The sequence below is a fragment of the Chlamydotis macqueenii genome, chromosome 10 (genome assembly GCF_036417535.1).
Source record: "Chlamydotis macqueenii isolate bChlMac1 chromosome 10, bChlMac1.mat, whole genome shotgun sequence".
NCBI classification, from domain to species: domain Eukaryota; kingdom Metazoa; phylum Chordata; class Aves; order Otidiformes; family Otididae; genus Chlamydotis; species Chlamydotis macqueenii.
The window spans coordinates 6610934-6632848 of NC_141565.1; the positions used below are offsets into that span (position 1 = coordinate 6610934).

The 21915-nt window shown below is 42.7% G+C and overlaps 1 protein-coding gene across 1 annotated transcript in view; it reads right to left on the reverse strand.

The window, feature by feature from the left end:
* The window catches only part of STAB1 (stabilin 1), a 57660-nt gene that overhangs the window by 24884 nt on the left and 10861 nt on the right, over positions 1-21915 (reverse strand). The window contains exons 6-29 of the mRNA XM_086755975.1: positions 21650-21745; positions 21077-21193; positions 20138-20334; positions 19788-19921; positions 18140-18267; positions 16682-16773; positions 14999-15121; positions 13288-13434; positions 11720-11782; positions 11348-11461; positions 10892-10945; positions 9402-9482; positions 8932-9090; positions 8126-8188; positions 6725-6826; positions 5648-5734; positions 5189-5300; positions 4479-4662; positions 4124-4217; positions 3077-3235; positions 2121-2216; positions 1636-1731; positions 980-1027; positions 26-156 (exon numbers count right to left, since the gene is read on the reverse strand). Of these exons, the coding sequence (XP_086612101.1) occupies positions 26-156; positions 980-1027; positions 1636-1731; positions 2121-2216; positions 3077-3235; positions 4124-4217; positions 4479-4662; positions 5189-5300; positions 5648-5734; positions 6725-6826; positions 8126-8188; positions 8932-9090; positions 9402-9482; positions 10892-10945; positions 11348-11461; positions 11720-11782; positions 13288-13434; positions 14999-15121; positions 16682-16773; positions 18140-18267; positions 19788-19921; positions 20138-20334; positions 21077-21193; positions 21650-21745 (2677 nt within the window). The remainder of the gene's footprint in view (positions 1-25; positions 157-979; positions 1028-1635; positions 1732-2120; positions 2217-3076; positions 3236-4123; positions 4218-4478; positions 4663-5188; positions 5301-5647; positions 5735-6724; positions 6827-8125; positions 8189-8931; positions 9091-9401; positions 9483-10891; positions 10946-11347; positions 11462-11719; positions 11783-13287; positions 13435-14998; positions 15122-16681; positions 16774-18139; positions 18268-19787; positions 19922-20137; positions 20335-21076; positions 21194-21649; positions 21746-21915) is intronic.

The window sequence follows — 21915 nt, forward strand, 5'->3', positions numbered from 1 at the left end:
AGCAAAGGCAGGAGTCTCCTCATACCTGACTAAAAATGGCAGCATGTAGGGGGTCAACCAGAAATCTTTCTCAGTCTTGCTCAAGTTTTTGATAGCTGTCTCCGATGGCACCAGGACAGTGACATTGGTTCCTGCTGGGATGCTGAAGAGAGATTTCTGTTGTCCAAAGCACAAAAATGAAAAAATAAGACATGACAGTGCCACATGACAGTACTGCAAAATATAATCAACAGTCATCTAACGTATATGCTCCAGCAGCACAGTAGGGTGTCCTGTGTCTGGCAGGTAAATGCTGTTGACAGTCAATGAATGCCACAGATGACTTAGCCAAAACAGTTGACATCTGTTTGACAAGGGGAAAATTGCTAGTTTAAACTCTATTTTCATACTTCAATTAATCTTCAAACCCATTCAATCATATCCATAAATCCTTTCTGAACCCTCAACATTAGTTTTGGGGGACAGACCAAGATTATTTTTGGCAAAAGCAATGTATGCAGCAGGACAGGTAAGCTAAAGCTCAATTAGACGCCGTACATCATGGCGTACTTCTACAGATTTACTGCAGTATGCGGAGTGTCTCTGTTATTGCCACACCGAAGACAGGGAAGAAGTAACAAGAAAAGGAACAAACAGTCTAACTTCTAAAAGCATGCTCTTCTGAAAAATAGCTGTTATAATGCTACCTCTCTTTTTCTTTCCCTTCCGTGCTTTTTTATGATGGCCAGGAGTTACAGATGATACACCTATGAAAATTAACTGTAACACAGCCCCAGCTTCCTCCGGTACTAGAAACAAGGCCCCCAAAACACACTCACGACCCTCACTATCACAAACTCCAGAGTTTTTCTACATGCTGTTGTTTAGTTTTTCTATAATGAAAAAGTTAAACAGAGTTGCTCTTCCTCTAGCTGCAGTGTTCACAGAGACTTAACTTCTACCAAACTTACCTGTGCGGGCATTCTATGGCTGTCCTTACCTTAAGCCAGTCGTAGAAGCTTGCAAAGTGGGAATTCCTGGCCAGCTCCTTCCAAATAGAAACAACAGAAGGGTTACCCCTGCTGAGCACTGGGGTTGCAGGGCTGGGAGACCCAGAAAGGAGTCCTCTAAAATATCAAATCTGGCAATAATGACTTAGACATTCCTCTTTCACCTTACAACCATTACGGACACTGTGTATCACGGGGAGGGATGTGTACTCCTAAAACCACATTCCAGTCATAAAAAAAAAATATTCCCAAATATAAAATATTTTTATCTTTTGGAATAAACAAACGAACTCTTTTCAATTCATCTGCAATTGCTCATGTTTACCAGGGACAGGGATTGAATCCACAATGGCCTTTGATATTTCTAATGACAGAAAATGAGCCTAGCAGCTCTGACCTGAAGAACGTTCCAAACAACAAAAAAAAGGATTACTTATTGCACAGAATAGACAAGGGTGAAGCATCTTGGAAATTATTGCCAATGGTTTCACAAATACACTGGCCTTGGCACCAGTTCTGTTTCTGTGACCTTGGGCAGACACATGTGCTATGCTGTCAGGCTGGTGCTGGTAACAGAAAGGAAAGTAAAAGCAGAGTAATTTCTCTCCAATGTCAAGAAAATCTTAGACATTTGCTTTTTACTCACTTTTAGAATGTCCCCGTAGCATGTCATGCCATCCCCCATGTACCCTTGAGGGCAAGTGCAGGATCTCTCTCCTCCTCCGATGGGTACACATGTAGCCTGCAAACACAAGGAAAGAATAAATCAGAAGGCAAACACAGGCTATGCAGTGTAACACCTATCCAGGAACTGAATTCTGGCCTCCCATCACCTGGGATAGAGGAGCACACGGAAGGACCTTCCTCCTGTTGCCTTTATGGTGGCACTGAATTATACCTCACACAGCAAAGCCTAGATGATGGCTTTGGTTGTGCGAACTCACAAAAATCGAGGATCTGCCTGGGTAAATCAGACACCAAAGCTTTGTAACACCTCAGTGGCATGCCAGTAAGATGATGCAAGGTAAATCCTTGCAGGTGTCTTGATGCTGTGGCTTAAAAACCTCTGTCAAGGAGCACAGGAATCTCCACTGTCATGCATACCTTGGGACAGCACTTTAAGCTACTCACCAAGTCATGGCAGCCACCGTTGTCCATAAGGCATGGGTTGATTGCATCACAGATGTGGCCATCACCAGCATAACCCCTCTTGCAGACACACTTGCTCTGCAAGTAAGAGACATTTCAATTTTATAGACCTATCAGAATGTCCTCATTTGCTACCCAAAAAAAAAGGCCTAAGGCAGTAAAACAATTCTTAACTTGTTTTGTCAAGTTTTTTCCTGGTCCCTCAAGATCTGGAAATATGGAGGTATTTCCTTAGGAGGGCATCACCCTCTATCACAGCACACACACTGCCTGATTACTCAAGCAAAGTGATCCTTTGCACTGCTTGGCTGCTGTGGGAGGGTCACTTCAAGATGATGGTTTCCATCTTTATTTCCAGCTTTTCAGAAAATGACACAGACATAGTGAATGGCAGAAAGAGAAGAGGGGTTAATTTCAAAGCTTCCTACTTTCAAGATAGCTAGGAGAGCACTTGCACATTTCACCTTCTAAAATCTGTTAAAGATTGGGCACCTTTTCTCACCACATTGTCCAGTGCTCCTCTGACTTAGTGGGGAGAAGAACTTTGAGAAGCAGCACCCTGAGAAGCCACTTCTGCATGGTTTCGTGCTATCTCAAGATGTCTGACTGCCAGCCCAGCTCCCTCCATGGATTATCTGAACAGTTGCACATGCTTTTCTGAGAATATGTTGTGATCTGGGAACAAGGGGGACACAGCAACGGATGCCTTATACCAAGCCATATGATGGAATGTCATCTCTTTGCTGCATGAAAGTTTCAGAGTAGAGCAGTAGCCCAAAACACACCAGTGCATCTCTCCTCATGCAAGCACACTGCGTGGTTTTAGCTGCAGTCAGTGTTTCTGGCAGCAGACAAGCAGGTTTTGTTGCTGATCAGCCCACTCAGAGCAGCTTCGGAAATGTTAAGTCCACCATCAGACTGCTTAGCATTGATCATACCTGGCCAGGGCCAACATAAACGCAGTCAGCGTTGATGTGACAGTTCCCTCTGCTTTCCAGCATGCAGTTGTCTATAGCAACGCAGGCCTTCCCATCACCAGTCCAGCCTGCATTGCACTGGCAGGTGGCAGTGCCAGGGCCAGTACTGGTGCACAGGGCCTACAAGACAAGGGAGAGAAAAAGAATTAAATTCAGCAGAAGGGAGGGAGTGCAGTGCAAATACAGCAACAGATCTCCTTCATCAGACTGAAGAGTTTCTGAATGACCAGCTTTGATGGCAGCGTTGGAGGTGGGGAGTGGAAGCATCTTCTACAGAAAAGTCCTAGACAACTTACAATAAAGTAATTCTGGAAACATTTTGTGTTTTCAGAGAGGAGACACTTGTGTCTAGGGTGGCTCAGAACTCACAGGGCATTCCCTATCAACATGTAAAGCTCTTCCATTACAGAAGAAATATTGCCTGAAGAGGAGGAGCACAGTCTCTCGCCTGGACATGCAGGACGGAATCGATGACGGAGGACAGGTCTCTCTCTGGAAAGACTGACTTTGTACCCAGTGCCATCCTATTTCCTCCTACACGGCCCAATGTGTTTCTCTCACTCAGGAGGTTAAATTATAAGGTCTGACCATTTGGCAGTCATTCCCATCGTAAAGCACCACAATTCTTTACTAAGGATAATTATGTAGCATTGACGGTTACTAGAAATATGGGCTGGAGCTCACAGCTAAGCTACAGCTTGAACACAGCAGCAGAGAAACTAACACACATTAGAGGAGCTTGAGGGAAAAATCAATACAAAATAAAACTTGTCTCTGTGGATGCCAAAATACCTGTGCAGACCAGCCAAACTCTCCCTAATGTGTCATGTTTTGGCACCAAGTGATGTACATTCTTATGATGATTGTGTCAAGGTACCTGTTATTCCATCCTATCTTACAGACAGGGAAAATTAGTACTCAAAAATCTGTAACAGTCCCAAGAGTCAGACCACTGCTCTGACTGATAGGAGCTGCTTCTCCATGCTTTGACAGTCTGATCCAACTTACATTCTGTGAACATCCTCCTTGTTCTGGCTGACTGCACAGGTCAATGGGCTGACAGGAAAACCCATCCCCTTCATATCCATCCATGCAGATGCACCTTAAAAGTATAAGCACAAAAGGGACACAGATAGAGCAGCTCCTTCTGAAAGGCAGCAGAGAGCAAAAAGGCAGTTTGAGCCTCTCAAGCAAGCAAGAATCTGACTTTGATGTCTAGTAGGTTGGCTGCATTACTCAAACAATCCTGTGCAACAAGTTCACAGACATATGTACACAACTACAGAGCTGGCAGCCTCACAGCTGCAGTGCGCCTGTACAGTGACAACGTGCCCACCTGAATGTGCATGCCAGAGAGACTGACCTTGCTGTGTCATTGAGGCTGCAGACAGCATGCTGGTGGCAGTACTGGGACAGCCCGCTTGGGCCACAGTTCTTGGATGTCTTGTCACAGAATTTCCCGGTATAGCCTTCCTTACAGGACAAGGACTGACACACACCACCGCTGCCAGGCCTGTTGTCACAGACACCATGAACGCAGCCACAATCTGTCAAGTACATGGAGTAAGATCAGTAACTAGAAAAAGTCCAGAATCCACTATAGTGATGACATTTGTAGATTCTCAACTTTCCTTCACAACCTCTTGTGAAACCAAATGGTCATCCCATTTGTTTTTGACAGAGTGAAGTCTGCTGAGCAACATCCGTCATACTTCAAAACTGACCGAGGAACAGACGCTGTGACTGCCTGGGTCCATGTTTTTTATAGGCTGTAAGGACAGGCTCAAATTTAGGCTATCAAGCTCAAGGTCCTTGTCAACTGTCTTCTCTTTCCTAGCATGAGATCTCTAAATCAAAGTCCCACACCTAAATTTGGCTGATGCTTCCAAGACCCCATTGCCACTGTCATATCAGCCATGTTTTCTCCACTGTTGTTTGAAGGGACACCCATGGTGACATTCCCATCACTTCTTCCATGATGCTAGTCTTGCCAGCAGGGAACTCAAGATAGATGAACCTGCACTATATCCTTGTCCTACATTTCCCTCTAGTCTCTCCATCAGAATTACCAACCTTCGTCACAGTTCTCCCCATGCTTGTTTGGGTTTGAACAGATGTGGCAGGCTATTCCTTTGAAACCTTCAAAGCAGTGACAGTTGCCACTCCCTTGTATGCCGTCGCTGCACTGGAAGGAAAACAAAAAGAAAACCAAAGTGATTGAAACTCACAGAACCAAGGCAAAGTCAAGGCATTGATACCTATCAAAGGCACTTTGACACTTGCAGTAAAAACCAGGACTTTGAAGAGTGGTGGTAGTAATATAAAACCCCATATAGCCAGAGCTGTCCCCAACATCCACGGTGATTCACATTAGAGCTCAAGACAGAAAACTGATTAGTACATGCTATTCTCCCTGGATCTTTTGCTGCCACTCTTGCAGGATTAGCCCTAGAGCACAAATTCTGAATTGTACAACTACAAGCTCTGACCACCTTGTGTCAACTGCTCACTGCACTCCAGCAGGACACTTACATTTCCCCGGCCGTAACATGGACTGGAAAATCCCCCTGGGCAAGGCATGCAGTCTGGACCAAAGAATCCTTTGCAGCATCCAGGTTTCTGAAAAGAAAGCAAAATTGGTAAGTATATAATAAGTATATAAGTAAGTATATAATAAGTATGATGTGACTTAACAAGAATTGCCTGGAGTCATTCTCCCCTCATTATTCTGAAATTCTGGTCCTCCTCCCTGTCATGGTCTCATTTGGCATTTCTGTTTCTAGGAGCTCTTGCACGTAAATTATTTTTCAACAATATCCCTTCTTTTTGCTCACAGTCTATTCTTCTCAGAATAAATCACTATTTTCTGCTCTCTCTTTGACTTCAACAAATAGGATCCATGTTTTCTAAGGGCTTTTATTTCTTTAGTAGTGCTAGCCCACTCCTACCATATCCTTGCTGAGGACTGTGTTCCTTTGGAGAGATGTAGCAGTCCTGGATCACAGGTCTTGTCATGACTGACCAATGGAAGAGCAATTACAAGGCAAATAAGCAGCAATATTTAATGAGACCCTCACAAATCATTCCATATAGTTGGAACTGTGAGAGCTCAGGAGCTGCAAACATGAGGTCCATAAACTCAGTAAGAGCGACTTTCCTGAATGATCTGACCACGTTTCTTAAACAGGATGCAATCACTTCACAGCTTACAGCACTTTCCTTGTGATCAGCTTCCTTTGGGAGAAATGCTAAAACCAGGGCACCCTCAGAGAAAACATGCCATAGCTAACACTGCACCATTTGTCTTGCGACTTCCTCCAGCTTGGCTGGTTGCAACTGGATTTTATTTATTTATTATACTGAGGTTTAACTGAGCTGCTTTCTAACATTTGCAGCAGGTTGGTACCCTGTGTTCTCTCTGTGTTTGCCAAAGAGAAAGCAGGTAGTCAGTTGATGTGACAGTCCTGGGGACAGCCCTTTGCACAGAACGGGTCTCCTTTTGCTCCCATCCAGCCCTATCTCAGCTCAAGGAGCCAGAGTTGTTCTTGATCAATGGGGAAGAGCGACGCTGAGCTCCTTTCAAGGGCAACGTGCTCTTCCATCACTCACCATGACTGTTTGATTGCAGTACCTGGCGCACCCCTTCTTCAGGACGTTCAGGCCTTGTGGATCATGGATGTAGACACATTCTTTTGGGAAGAGCGTTGGTTCCTGTACAAACAAAACAAGTAATCAGCACTGTAACCTCCTCCTCTGCTCTTTTTGCTGCAGAGAGCAACTATGTCTATCTCTGAGCTGAGAAAGTTCACAGAGGAGGCAAGGTGAACAAGACACTGTTACGGCATCCCTACCACAAAAGAAGGCACACGGCGGCTTCCTCTAGCTCCCAGCAATCCCCAAGTCTGAGCTAAGGCACTGCCCTTTTCTAATAACAGTGTCTACGACAATTGATAGGGTGAGAGTAGGGAGAGAGGGAGAAGAGACAAGGACGAGAAAAGGGCAGTGGGGAGAAACAGAAGGGAGGAAAGAGAAAGAAAAGGAGAGGAAAGGCAGGAGGGAGGGTGAATGAGGCAGAAGGGGAGTAAGAGAGAGAATGAGAGAGTGAAGGAGGGAGAGAAGGAAAAAGAGGGAAGGAGGTGAGAGACAGGGAGGGAGGTGAGATGGAGGGAGTGAGAGAGGGGGAAAGGACTGCAAATAATTTTGGAACAAGGCTCAGTGACCTGTCATGGAGTTACACAGGGGCAGAACGTGGACGCCAGATGATTCTGGCTTCACCTGCCTCAATGAGAGAGGAAAATGAGTGACTAGTGATTTTGCAGAGCTCTACTTCAGACATTTAAGTCAGATTTCTCAGAAGACACCCAACAATTAACAGCGGTGAACACCTCTCTGGCATTTACAAACAACATCTTAGGCCTGGCTTTCACATGGGGATTTCCTGGAACTTGCTAAACTCAGCATGGAATAACTCAAACACTAGCACCCCGTCTCCTCCTCCTTACTCCACCTTCAGCTAGTTCTGCTCGTCTCTGAATCAACAGGGAGCAAAGGCCAAGAACAAATTGTTTCTCACCCTCTGCAGTACAGAAAGTGTATTGTGATTCTCTGGCCATGATACAGGCAGTGGTAGTACTGGATGGTAGCAGTGGGATCAGGCTTGGTTCTGGCAGTCTAGAGGAGCTGGCAGACAACTTGCAAGCAGGAAAGCTCTGCCTGAGGCAGAAGTGCTAAAAGCTGCAAGTCTACAGTTTCATTTAGCTCAGACTGTCTCACAGCTCCTTCCACTGATTCAACAAACAGACTTTAGAATAAGAAATAGCACGGAGAACTTAGTGGGTGACAGTCTGGGATCACAGAGCATGGATATGTGGGGAGTACGTATCTTCTAAGCCTCTCTACTGGTTGCCTTTCCTGCTTTCTTTATTTGAAAGTGGCTTCAGTTAGAAACTGTCTATCATTTGTATGTCATCGTGCAAAGAAGAAACTACCAAAGTAAGCACAAATATTTACCATTTCTCTGCTGCCAGGAGGGCAAACACTGTTGTTAAGGGCCTCACAATCCACACAAGAGCCCTGTTAAGAAAAAAAGAGGGGAACGTAATCTTCTCAAAGGAACCCATTCTCCATGCCAAGAATGCTACAGAGCTACTGTTCTCAATATATCTCCAAAACATCACAACACGTATCAGAAACATTCCTAGGAGGGAGTTTCCACACTCTGAAATGGGGTAAGTTTATAACTTAAATAAAGTGACTCCTTTATCTCAGGAGATGCTTGCACCTGACTGCAAGACAGGGTCTGTCTCCACCTGTTAGTCTATCAGCCGCTAGACACACAGCTATGCTGGAAAACTCTTTAGGCATCCATGCAACAGGCCTCGCTAAATCAGCAAGTTATGTGGACCCTCTGGCCACTTGGGATTAACTGTGTCTCTCCAAATCAGGTGCCTCTTGCCTATTAATGAGTAACCTACCAATGATCAAATTAGGGACCAAGCATCTAAAATGAAGTATATAAAACCATTCAGGTAAGAATATCACATAACATTTGTAGCTCCTGCTACTGAATGACTGCTTCCCATCCAGACTACAGGACATCAACGCTGATAGCAACAGAAATAAAGCACTGTCAGCTGAGTTAGCAATCATAATGTGAAGAACATCATATAAGGCCTTACGAAAGGTGCTGATAATGCCTAAATTTACATTAGGGGACCTCTCAGAAAGAACACATTCCCAAATACAATTTACACATTTACAGGCAAGTGTGGGGTCTACAGCAACTGCTAGCATGAGAATGGGAGAAGCTGACTTACCGTTACAATTTTATGTTGCTCTTCATTACATCTGTGAGGCAAAATGGGAATTATCGAAGGAGGGATGAAGATGCCATCCAAGGTATGAATAATACCATTTGATGCCACAATGTCTCGCATGTTTAAGGGGATCCCCGATTCATCCATCAGAATTCTTCCCTGATGCAGAAACACAAATAATTTATCTGCATTTTAGCCTGTTAGACTATCAACGACATAAAGCCAATGCAGAAAACATTGTACTCAACATCAAGTGCAATCACACAAATGGTCAAGCCTCTTATTGGAGTCACAGGTTGGATAAGAAGCAAACTAATTCAGTGACCTCATTGAAGTCTTTTTTTTTTTTTTTTTTTTTTTTAAAGAGACGAGGAAGCAGAGATGGGCTGAAACCACATTGTTCAGAACTACATCCAGATTTTCTCCTAGCAGAGGAGGGTTTGCCCCGAAGGGTTTTGATTCATACTTACATCTGCACTGATGTTGATGGTAAGTATCTGGTTAGCCATAGTAACAATGTGTGGCATCATTATTAGTTTCTCTACAGTCACCTGAAATAAAAACACAAGGGGACAGTACCATGAAAAAGCAGGGTCATTTCAGTACAGTTACAGAATTCTTCTGTGATTCCCATCACTTAAAAAAACCTTCTAAAGGGGACTTGACTTTAACATTTACATTTCATAAAATACCTTAAACACAAACGATGGGTCAGAGGGAAATCCCGGACTTAGTGTGAATTGTTTGCAATACCACAAACACAGCGGTGCTGGTGGCAGCAGCCTTGGTTTTCACTCCTGATGTAAGTAGCAGTCCAGCACAGCTGCTATCAAGTCTCACTAATAGTGTCTCTTACTAATACAGCTGCAAGAAGGGTCAGACTAATAGTGGGATTTTCCAGGACATATTCAATAAACAATGAAAGCTCAGCCAGAAGCATAATAGAGAACATATTTTGACTTAATAAAGAAGCTTATTTCTAAAGGCAGAAAAAACGTAAACTGCAGCTACTGTACCAAGAAACAACAATTTGAGAAGTGAGAAGTTCTGAGAACCAAGACCATTGTTACTTTTGTGTCCAACAGGTTATTAAACAGTAGCTCAGCTTGTTACCACGTTGTTATTCATCAACTGCAAGCAAAACTACCTTCTGCTGTTTTGTCAAAGTGCTACTCATTTTCTCTATTGGAATTAGGAAAATCACAAGGGGAATTATATTGATATTTCAAGGGATATTATATTGATATTATATTGACATTGTACCATAATGCTTGAGTATTCACCTTCTTCACAGGTTTTGTGTCTAACTTTAAGCATTTCTCGTTTATTGTATAAGGAAAAATGTCTTGTGGATGCACTCTATTGATTTTATTTACCCTGCCATTATCGTACACAGCAAGATTGGTGCAAGAATGGGCAGTATTGGGTCAGATCACAGGCTCACTTGCACCAGTTCTCCATCTCTAACTTTAGCTTCTGGTGGAGCATAAGAAGACAGAAAAAGGAGCAGGGTGTTTGGACCAATTCTTCTCTTGGCTGTAACTTCTGTGTTGCTGCTATTAGTGTTTTAGGGAAACTGTAGACTGGAGAGTTCATAATTAAGGTATACTCCTAATTAATAGTTAAACAAATTAAAGTGATAACAAGAGAGCATTTGCCTGCAGCAAATTCTGCCAGACAGTATTTTCATTGTAAAGGCCATCCAACTAAGGAGCACCACCACTCCCAGGGAACTCAGATTTTTGTGATGGAAGAGCACAACCCATCCCTTTCGGGAACCACTTTCATGGTAAACATTTTGCCTGATCGGATTCTGAATCACATCTCTGCCTCTCCAGGGGAAGTCGAAAAAGTAGTAGCTGAAGTCAACGACACTCTGACCTCTACGCCAAACACCACAGTTCACAACACGCTGGCCCAAAGGATCCCAATTATCTGGAATTAGAGCTGCCTGCCTTACCGCTGCTGAAGTGTAGATATGATGTTTCACAAGTTCCTGAAGCTTATTTATGCCCTGAGGAAAGAAGAGAACATAAAAATTAGATACCATTTCAATGCTCAGGAGTAAGAGGAGGCAACTACATTTTCTTTTAATCAATGACTGACAATGCCAACGTACTAAAGCAGTGAATTCACTTGGCGAGTAAGTTCCTTCATTTTCCCCTTCCCAGGAGAAAGTTGGGTTGAGGAAAGCAAGCCAAACATCTGATTTAAACACTCTGGCTAACCATATTTCTCATTGCAGGTTCCATCAGCATTCACTTCTCTCCCAAAGCCTTGCAGAAACAGAGACATGGTTTAGCCATCTCCAGGAAGAACAGCTTTCAGCAATGATCAGATACATTGCACAAGCCATTCCAGCACAGCCTAGTGCAACACTTAGCTCAGGACGTCTTAAAGTACCATGAGCTCTCACCTCTGTGAAAAGATAAATAAGCCTTCCATCTCTCAACTTATCCACACCATCATTGCTGGGTACAAACACGGTAAATGGGCCTGGTCCATCCAGTATTGCAGGCAGGCCGCAGTTCTGCAAAAACAATAAAAGATTTCGTCGTGGATCTAACGTGAGTTAGTGAGTGGAGTCTATCAAGAAGGGAGAGGAAACTCTAAGCAACTCATCAGAGGCAGAGCTACTGAAAAGCAAACATATACAAGAGACAATTGGACAGCAAGCCAAACCACTGAGATGTATTCAAATGTTATTCAAAATTCTCACATAAACAACAGCAGGCGTTGCAACAGCAGCAATGTTGCACCTTTCTGAGGCAGACACAAACGTGCTTACCTCCAGTATAGTTTCAAATCTACTGAAGATCTCCATTGAAGCAAGGATCTCGCCAATAGTTTTCTGCAGGAAGATACAAAGAGGTAAAAAATGGCTGGGGCTGAAGCGATGTCTGAGTATGTACTGGAATGTCCTTGGCCAGTTTATGTTTGTGGTTTCAATGTAAAGACCTAAGATCTACAGGAAACCATCATCCTCAAAGTCTTCAAACCAAAGGAAACAGGAGGAATGTCCCTTCAAGTATTAAAACTTGTGAAGGGGTTTGTCTGACCTTTGTTTGCAGAACTCTACATGCTTTTTCTGGCAGAAAGTGCTTTCTGTAGAACATGCAGAGGCATAGAATATTATGTCCAAAGGATGTGAGTACAAAGGGATTTTGGTGCTAAAAAGGGATGATGTGATCGCTAGCCTTCATTGCAAAGCCAGCATCACAAGGGAAGGATGTCTGAAGGAGACCAGCGAAAGACAAGCTCTGCAGTGAGGCTCTCCTACCCTTCTGCCATCCTGGAGTAGCTGCAAACTCTTCCCTGCAGGTACTTGAGCACACAAACTCAGAGGGGTCCAGCTTCCCCTCTGGACCTCAGACATTCTTTTTTGGAAAACATCTTCATGGAGGTCATAAAACTGAGAGCATCTTAAGTGACAGCAGACTTAAACATCAGTGATAGGCACAACCACATCCATATGAGCACCCAGAACTTGTACAATTGATACACCATCCTCAGGGTGAAGTAGCTGAAGAGCTACTAACACTCAACACAACACTCTAGTTGCTTTTTAAACACACAAAATACAGCCATAATATTCACAGTCTGACTGTTTTTATAGATTAATTACAATGGTTTCAAGTAAGTGCAAACTACTACCAAAATCCTACCAATTCCAAGAGCTTGTGTCATTATATGAGTAATTTTTTTGCAAGGAGGTAGGAGATAACACAGCCTGCTTTCTGCATGTAGAAACAATAAAAACCAAAACTGCTCAGGTATAGCAATGTAGTAGCTATAGCAAAAAATCCTCTGAGCTAACAAGGAAAAATGCTTAGCAGAACTTGAACCTGAAACCCCTGCCCTGTGTCTTAAATTCAAGATATGACTTCAAAATGCAAAAATCTAATTATTATTTGTTGTCATTCTAAGTATTTTTAATGCAAATAAAAACTTTTAAATTATTTTCAAAATGCAGTACAGACTGATTGAAGAAAATCTTCATTTGATTTTTATGTGAAAAATGCTTGCTCACTATTTATCCTGTAAGATATGTATTCTGTAAGATACAACTGAAAGAGCTTACTTGCTATGAAGGGAATGATCTTATTCATGAAAGCAGAACTCTCTACTCATCCAAGCACTGTAAAACCATCATTGTGAGCACTGGCTTATGCAGTGCTATTAGCTACTTCTAATGGTATGCTGACATAATAGTGCCTAATAGCCCTTATCAGGAGCTGAAAACAAAATAAACAGCCTCTTCCCTTTAAAAAAAAGCCTCACTGATTTGGAACTTTATTGATGAAAAGTGTTTATTCTGCTGCCCATAAACCAGAAGAAATGTGAATATCTGTGTACCTGTGGGTTTCTGAGGTTGTCAGTGCTGGTTTTTTTCCTTAGGCTGTTAACGATATGTATGATGCCGTTAGCCGCTGCTAGGTTTGAATGCAAAACATTGTACAGTTCCCCCGGCACGTCTTGGTATCGAAATGATTTGCCATACGTCTGGAAAATAATAAAAGGTTATTTTCGTGTGGTATAGCTGTGTTATCACAACAGATCTATAAATCATTGTTTCCTTCAGTGCTCTGTCTATGGGTCAGCATGGTGAAGGCACAATCAGAGCTAATCTGGAAAAAGTAAATTTAATGAGTGCTCTGGGTGTAAAAAAAACATCCTACCTCTACTTGAGTTTGGGTAATATTTTGATCCTTGGGGACACTTTCAAGTTTTATTACAGAAAGAAGATCTAATCTGGGACAGTCAGCTCTAGAATTAAGTTTGTCTGAGCGTGAACAATGCCTGATCCCAGCTGTGGATCACAAAAGGGTGCACAGACCATCCAGTAGCTGCTGCATCAGCCTGCCAAGTACAAGGAGAGAGGCATGCTGCGGAGAATTTGGAAGCAATCCTGGAACTACAACTTTGACTGCAACTTTTATTGGCTCATAATGCCAACAAGGAGTCTTCATAACAGAGCCAAACCAGTCAGGCTCATTGAATTATAAGGTGCATGTTTGGTCCTTACATATTGTATACAAACAGGCACTGAAGCTAGGCATAAGGAGGAATTCCAAGGGTAACCTACAAACTAAGCATCAGGATATTGGTGCTGCAGCCATAATCCCAGTTCAGGCATGCATAACTCCCCAACGCTTTTCATTTTACCATGTGCATTTCTTATACTGCTCCTCCCTGCTCTGAACTTCAGTTCATGTAACAGGATTCTGGCTGAAACAAAAAAAAAAGGGAAGGGCAGACTTCCCAGATCAAAAGACTCCTGAATAAACAAACAGGAAAGAAATTTTAAAAGGAGTATCGACAAGCTCAGTTCAGATTCCCTGGCTCCAAATTATGTTTTGTCCTTTTGATGCATGCAGGGTGCATGTATTACGACCTAGACCTCAAGGCCAAGGCTGGATCTGCAGAGAGGAAACATACGGCTCTCCCTTGCCAGCTGTGAGCATGCATGCAGGAAAAGTGCAGGATGGAGAGAGAACAGTGGATGCTGGAAAATATGAGTCAACTGAAAAAGGGAAAAGGGAAGGAAAGCCTTCCATATCAGAATATAAAGATGAAAAACTCTTTGCTAGAATGACTAAGAAAAATAAAATAGAAAGAGAGGAAAAGGAAAACTGGAAGATAAAATATTCAGCATGTGGCTGTGTCCAAGCACACGATCTCCAAGGAGAAGCATGCAGTCTGAGGAGAGACTTTCGCTGCCTCTTCCACGTCAGCCACATGGATACCATAGCTGCTAACAGTAAAGGGAAAAGGTCTCCTCTCCAGAATACTTATACAGGCCAATGAAAGATCATTCACAAGCTTAGGAGTCAGATTCTGGCTAACTGGTTTTCTGCAAGATAGGAGAAGTGGTTGTTTGGGGTGTTTGGTCTTAAACCACCTTGCTTTGGACTCGCCAAAGGAGCTTGTTCTTCTGATTGCAGGCAGCTTGATTAGAGAAAAAGGTTTTCTGGTTAAGAAAGTGCACCAAGGAAACTATGCCCAAGGTCCAGTCTGTCCTACATGAAAGCAGTGGTCTAGGACTTCAGTTCAGGAGATCCTTTACCTGGCTACTGAATGTTAGCTGATGTCCTGACAAGGTCCACATGGTCTTGGCTTTTACCATGTCTTCTATCAAATGCAGACCTGGGACAATGTGCATTCTGCACAACTGCTCAGCAGTGGTATCCTTTGGGGAAAAAAACACACATAATGAAAATAAATTATATGTTCTTTCAAAAACCACATTTACTGGAATAGCCATAACATTACCTTTCTCCCAGCTAACACACACAGAGAAATCCTAAGCTTACAAGATTGAGCTTCCTTCTCCATTTTGGTTAACTGGAATAGTTAACTGTGGCAAATCATTTGCTCCTTTTTGTGTATACATTCAAACACCGGGAGCTTGACTAACCTGCAAGTGAGAAATCCCCTAGACAGAACCCTATTGGACTTGGACAATTAAAAAACTATCCTTGCATGCTCCAGAAGATAAAACTTGCTGAAGCTCCCCATACACAATCTTTGTTTATGTTGGACCATACAGGATGTCTAAGCTGCTGCATTTACATTTAGTTTCTTCCTTTCTTTTCTAGGCTTTCCATCACTGGTGTTTTTTAAAGACAATTCTCTGTCAATACTGATTTAGGTGGAACTGATCCTTGTGGGAACATGTAGACTAGATAATTCAGGGGCCTTTCCTGATTTATTTTCTATAAATCTAGAAGTTACCATGATGACCTAGGCATGCGGCCTGACTTGTGTTAGTGGAAACCTCTGCTCAACAAGGTAGTAGGAGTCAGCTAATGACTCTGGCATCTGTAGGTTAGGAGTTGCTCCCTAGACTCTATGTGAGTTACTGCTGCAGCCTAGATAGTTTTGCTATCAAGCAAAGGGATGATATTTCTAAACCACTTGCAAATGTAATGTTCAAATGGGGTTGGTCTGTCTGGTTTATTTTTAAGACATTTATCTTCTCATATCTGGGTACTAGCTGCAAGCTGAAACCTGAAACACAACAGGCACCTTGCCTAGCATGCAGTTAAAATCCCTACTGTATGAACTGCATTTGTTGCTCATGTGTGCTGATTTTCAGCTCTGTCCTGGAAAAACGGCTTATATACCTACTCATCCTAACGACAGATAGCCTGGTTGTGGGCTTAACTGGGCAAAAACTACTGCAAATGAACACAATTTAATTTTAAAATAAACAAAATAATAATATTACCAGCAAGACCTACTTTCTGAAGCCTAGAACTCTCAAACTCTTGTCCTGGCTCCCATAGGAGTTTTCTCCAGCACTGCATTCTTACTGTCCCCAGTAATAACATGAGCTCTTCTGAAGAACTTGACACCATACTCCCATCTAGGGCTATAGGCTCAAAATCCAATACTTTGATGCAAATCTCAGTCTCTTTTGAAAACCCCACCCTTAAGCAGTGAAGAGGCACCTAAGGTTTTGAGAATAGCCACACACAGGAGGTTGAGGTTTAAATCAAGAATGGCCAGAAAAACTTACACTTCCTGACATTAAAAACAAACTCTGTCAATATTGAAGAGAGTGACAGAGGCTTTAAAAATAATGCAAGGGATGTAACATCCTCTATGAGATCGCAACTTAACCAGACAATGAACACTGCCTTCCAAAGTTTGTCTCTCATGTGTCAATCAGTTTTTACAGGCTGCAAAACATAGGCAGGGAAGAATCCTAAGACAGCAAAAATTTACTAAAACTAAGAAAACTTACATTAAATTCCATTCTATCATGAATCGGAAGAAGGGATGGTACAAAGACTGTGAAAGGTCCGTATTTACTCAGCAACACTGAGCAACCAGAAGCTGTAAAAAGAGTGGCAACATGAAGTAGTTGGCATACGGTTTAACTCCAGCAGTTATTCCTTTTGTTGACAGCACAATTCAATCTACACATTTTCAGCCTGATGCAACTAACTAGTACTTGTTTACAAGGAACTAGAGGAAGTTTGGTATTGCTATCACAGCCCAGCTTGGTTGTGGTTAGTTTTAAGCACTTGCCCACAAGATTTCTGAAGGATTGCTGGTGACTTTGGTCCACTTTGAATCACTGCCGAAATTTGCAGAATATTCATACTAATTCTGTTCCCAGATGCTTACTACCTAATTCTTGTGCCAAGTGTCCTCTGTCTTTCCCTTGAAACAACTAATTTGTGGGTATCATCAGGATTTACTGAGACTAAATACTTCTATGAACCCATAGTTGTTAGTCTTCACTCAGTCGTCAATGGCCCACCCACAAAGTCCATAACAACAAGGGTCATTACGTATTAAATCCCACTGCACAGTAGTTAGGAACCCAGAGATCTTTATGTAGTTGCCCATAGCACAAATCATTATGAAAAATATTTGCAAAAAATAAGTGTTGGTAACACTGGTATGTAGCAGGGAAGGGTATTCACAAAAGTTGAGCTGAGCTTTGAGCCCTATCTCTATGCTCCTATCAAGTTAGTGGAGATAGAGAAAACTGTGCAGAGGATGAGTTGGAGAAGGTATCTAACAAATATGATTTGACATGAGCTAAAGGGTTCTCATTCTTTCCTTGGACTACAGTGAGGCAAAAATTAACCTTTGTGGATACCACTTCTCACACTTGCCGTTCACGGGTTCTAAGACAGTCTTCTATGCTTTGCAAAGCAATTTCTCACTCAGAAAGTACTATGCTGCATATAATAAAGCCTTTTCATCTCTATAATAGCCACTTGCACACGCGTGCTGGCAAGGAGGCTGTTTAAGGCTGAGCAGATGTTCTACTAAGTAGAAGACCCATGGCACACCAGCCTCAAATGTCACTGCTAGGAAACTCAGCGACAGCTGAAAGACTGCTGAGCCTTCATCATAGATACTGCAGGTGGAGACACACTGGTGGTTTGATACAAACGGGTTTGAATCACACCTTCAAGGCACATTTTCCTTTTCTGCAGATACGGTACGTCCTTTACCAAGACTGTCAAATGCCTAATACTCATCCACAATGCTCTCTCCAACAGTCTCCTCAATTCACAATCCAGAACTGGTAACATGAGTTCAGAGATGTGATGTGTTTAATTTTGCAGCTCATGGTCATACACTATAAAATAGATCTATTATGCTGGAAGGCTTTTAGCCTTTTCTGACACACTCTTGTCCCCACATTCGCTTCATTCCCCAAACAAATTCAAAAGACATTTACCAAACATTTTCCTGGCGACGTTTAACTTCCTAGCAAAACTTCCTCGTGAATTAAGCTGATTTATCTCACTCAAGAGATCTTTATAGCATTTTCTCCCATCTCCAATCTCCCCTTCTTTACACACACAGCTAAGACACAAGAATGAAACATAACAAACCATTATAAAACAGTTCGCAACACATTCAACAAATGTGAGTAGAACAAAATGTCACTATCTATACCTGAAAAACAAATCCCAGCTTTAAGGCATAGGTAAGAGCTTACTAACTTCTGCCTAAGCTAAATGACAGGAAAGAAGATGCGCGCTTCTGGAGTGCAAGCAAATTTGGACCTATCCAAAGATAATGAAGGTGCTTTCTCAGGTATAGTCAAACATACGAATTGTCTGCTCTAGAGTTCAGAGTAAAAATAGCCACAACATGTTTACTGACATCTTTCTAACTAGATATTCAGTCACTTCCAGTCATTACAGCATCTGAAAACTTGAGGTAATGCGTAAAAACCACAGGCTAAGTGAAAATCTAGCAAACAGCTCCCATGTGACCCCTCAGATCAGTGAGAAGTGCCAGCTCAAGCACACCACTTAGCTACGGTTCACCTTAGACTTAATGAGGGTCCCAGACAGACTAATGACTTTTCCAGAAAAGTCTATCTACATGTGAAAAACTCCATCCCGATTCACACGGATTTATAGTCATTACTAAGAGACTACTTAAGATCACTGGCTGATAATCATGTTTTTTCCTGTTTGGGTTTTGTCCAACTATTAGCTCTGCTCTTTCTGTTTCAGGGATGCAAAGACATGTGACGTAGGGGAGGAATTTGACATTATTCCAGCCTCAGAGGGCTGAGTGCCAGCTGCTGGGGAACAGATATGCTAAGGCAGGGTCTGTGCTGAACACCGTGTCCTGCACTTTGCTAGCAGATCTTCAGAAAGGAAGACACTGTGTTTCAGTTCTGGCCTGGAGCACACAATAAGCAGGTCGGTATTAACAGTTTTAGCAGCACTGGGGAAGGAAGGGTCAAGGAGACTGCTCTTTCCCTCTTCAGTCTCTCAGAGAAGCTCCACCTTTTCTTGGTAGCACACAAATCCTTGGTGAAGCTTTCTCTGGTGTTTTGGAGGCCATTAAGCAAAAATGATTCTAGATCTAGCAATATTTCCCATCTAAGGGGTATCAGCTTCTTTGCTCCAAAGGACTAGATGAGGTATGGTGTTTCTTCCCTCACCTTCCCTCTTTCCTGTCAATCTGCAACTCTAATTCATTTCTTGCTTGCAGGCCTGAGTGGGAGGAAGGTCAAAGACTATGCCCTCAGAATCAAATGTGGGCAAATGTGAGTAAACAAGAGTCACATATCTCCCTTTTAATGATTCATTATTAACTGATAATACCCTACTACCACCACCAACTTGGGGAGCTATATCTCCAGTTCACATTACAGAGGACTCTGCTGCCCCAGATTGAAAGCATCTTGTGACCCACATGCCAAAATTTACAATGACTGAAACAAAATTATTTACTTTCAATGGGCTCGTAACAAACAGACTCTTCTCCAAAGGGGACTTTGGCCCATTCTCCTCAGTTAGCTCTCAGTTTCCATTCTAGCTGCAGAATAAGCTTCTTTAATAGCAATCTTTAAAGTGGCTTACCTGGGATTCCCCTGGGAATTAATTTCACACATGGAAGTCACGTCACAAAAATACTGTCGGCAATCGTAGGGAAATACAGAACACTCAGATGAAGGAGTTCTCCTACTCATCCCAGGCTTGCAAACACAAGATGCCTAAGGGAAGGCAACACAGTGATTATAGCGCTGCATTCATCATCTTTTACACAATAAGTTACTCTACAAGAGAGTTGTCTGGTTTCCCCTTGCAAAATCTAAGGTAAGGAGAGCAGCTTTGACCAACAAGAAGGTGAGCTCATTTTAAGAACTTCTCACCTGGCAACTTTTCAGACCCTTCCTTACAGGTTGCTGACATGCTGTTATTGTCCTTACCTCTCCTGGACGTCTGTAAATACAAATTGTAGAGTTTTCTGGGCAGCCTCCATTGTTATCAACACAAGGGTTTATCGGCTGGCAAATCCTCCCATCTCCTTGAAATCCTTCTTTGCAGGTACACTGATACTGTTGTGGTGCAAGAACCTTACATACAGCGAAGGGGGAGCATGGAGAAGCAGCACAAGGATCCTGAGCTGCAAATAAAGAGAAGAGAAGTGAGAGTAACTAGATTTCTGTTTTCAAAACAGCACTTACTGCAGCACATCACAATGCCAAAGGCCTGGAAAGAATGGAGTATAAGGAATTTGTACTAGTAAACTTCTAAAATGTCCCAGGAAAATAAAATAATTTCAGACAGCAGACGTTTTGGGGTTTTTAATCTAAGGAATTTGGATGACACATTCTTCATGTTATTTCAATAACAGAAGTATGAGTGACAGAGGATGCTTGGATTTACTTCTGAATTTCCATCATATCTGAGGATATCTGAAACTGCAGTTTGGTCAGCAAAAACTGCAAAATGCCAATGAAAACAGAGCTATCCATAGCTAGCTAATCACGTGCATTTTATTGACTTTCTTTTAACAGAATCAATTAACAAATTTAAATCTGAAATCAGTGAAGAAGCTCTCCAATTACACACCTTATTATTTAAACTGCTACAGACTCAACAACATCCCATTGTCACGGTTATTCAGTACAAACTTAGAAGCGAGTGCTGGATGAAACCTGCAACTCTAATTCATTTCATTCTTTCACGAACAAGTGAGAAGAGAGCCAAAAGCTTAGCCCTTAATCTTAAAGGGATTCCTAAAACCCAGGTTCTTAAGCCTTTGCAGTGAAGTAGGCAGTGATCAAATTCATCTGGAGATACCAGTGCCTATAAGATTTTTTTCCAAACAGGGGACCATGTAATGTCACAGAGAAGTTTCTCACCTTGACAAGTGGTCCCGCTTTTTCTGTAGCCCAGCTTGCAGTCACACATCGCTGTCCCGCCCCTTACCACACATTCGCTGTTGGCCTCACATATCATGCCTTTGCAAAGGGGAAGCTCTGGAATCACACAGCAAAGAGAGTTTCCTTTTGAACATGAAGGGCACTGCTGGAAGATACAATTTACCTTACAAAATATCTGGAAATGAAGGCAAATGTGGTTTCCAGAGGCCCTGAGCTGGCACAAAAGCCAGGGTCTATAAGCAGTGGGGATAGCTCTAAATTACTGGCAGGCTAAGTAGTCAGGTCCCGCACAGCTTAGTGAGAAGAAAGGATCTATCTGGTTTCCAGAGAAAGAATAGAGGCACAAAGAGATGGTACACCTCGGCACTGTCACGGAGTGGGCAGCAGACCCTAGCTTTTCCCTCCCTCTGTCTAGATCTTCAGTATTGAGATCATCTTCCCTCTACATTCCCCAGATAGTCATTGTGTCCCAGCTCACTTTGGGACACATGCATCCAAGCTTATATCATAGTTCAGCTCTAACAGCCCCTCTTCAGCTACCAGTGTATTTACCTTGGTCACATCTGGGGCCAGTGTAGCCTCCATAGCACGTGCAGCTTCCATTCCCAGTGACGCCGCTGTTGCATTCCCCGTGCACACAGTCACACACTGCAAGGAAAGTTCAGAAAAACCTGACCTTCAGCTACAAGGCAGTGCATAGGGCTCCAGGCACACATTGGCTAATTGTCCTGGGACCTGGCACCCTGATTTCCCACCAATAATCCACAGCAAACATGACTCCTTTGAAAAATAGCCCATGCCAGTCAGAGCTTACAGAG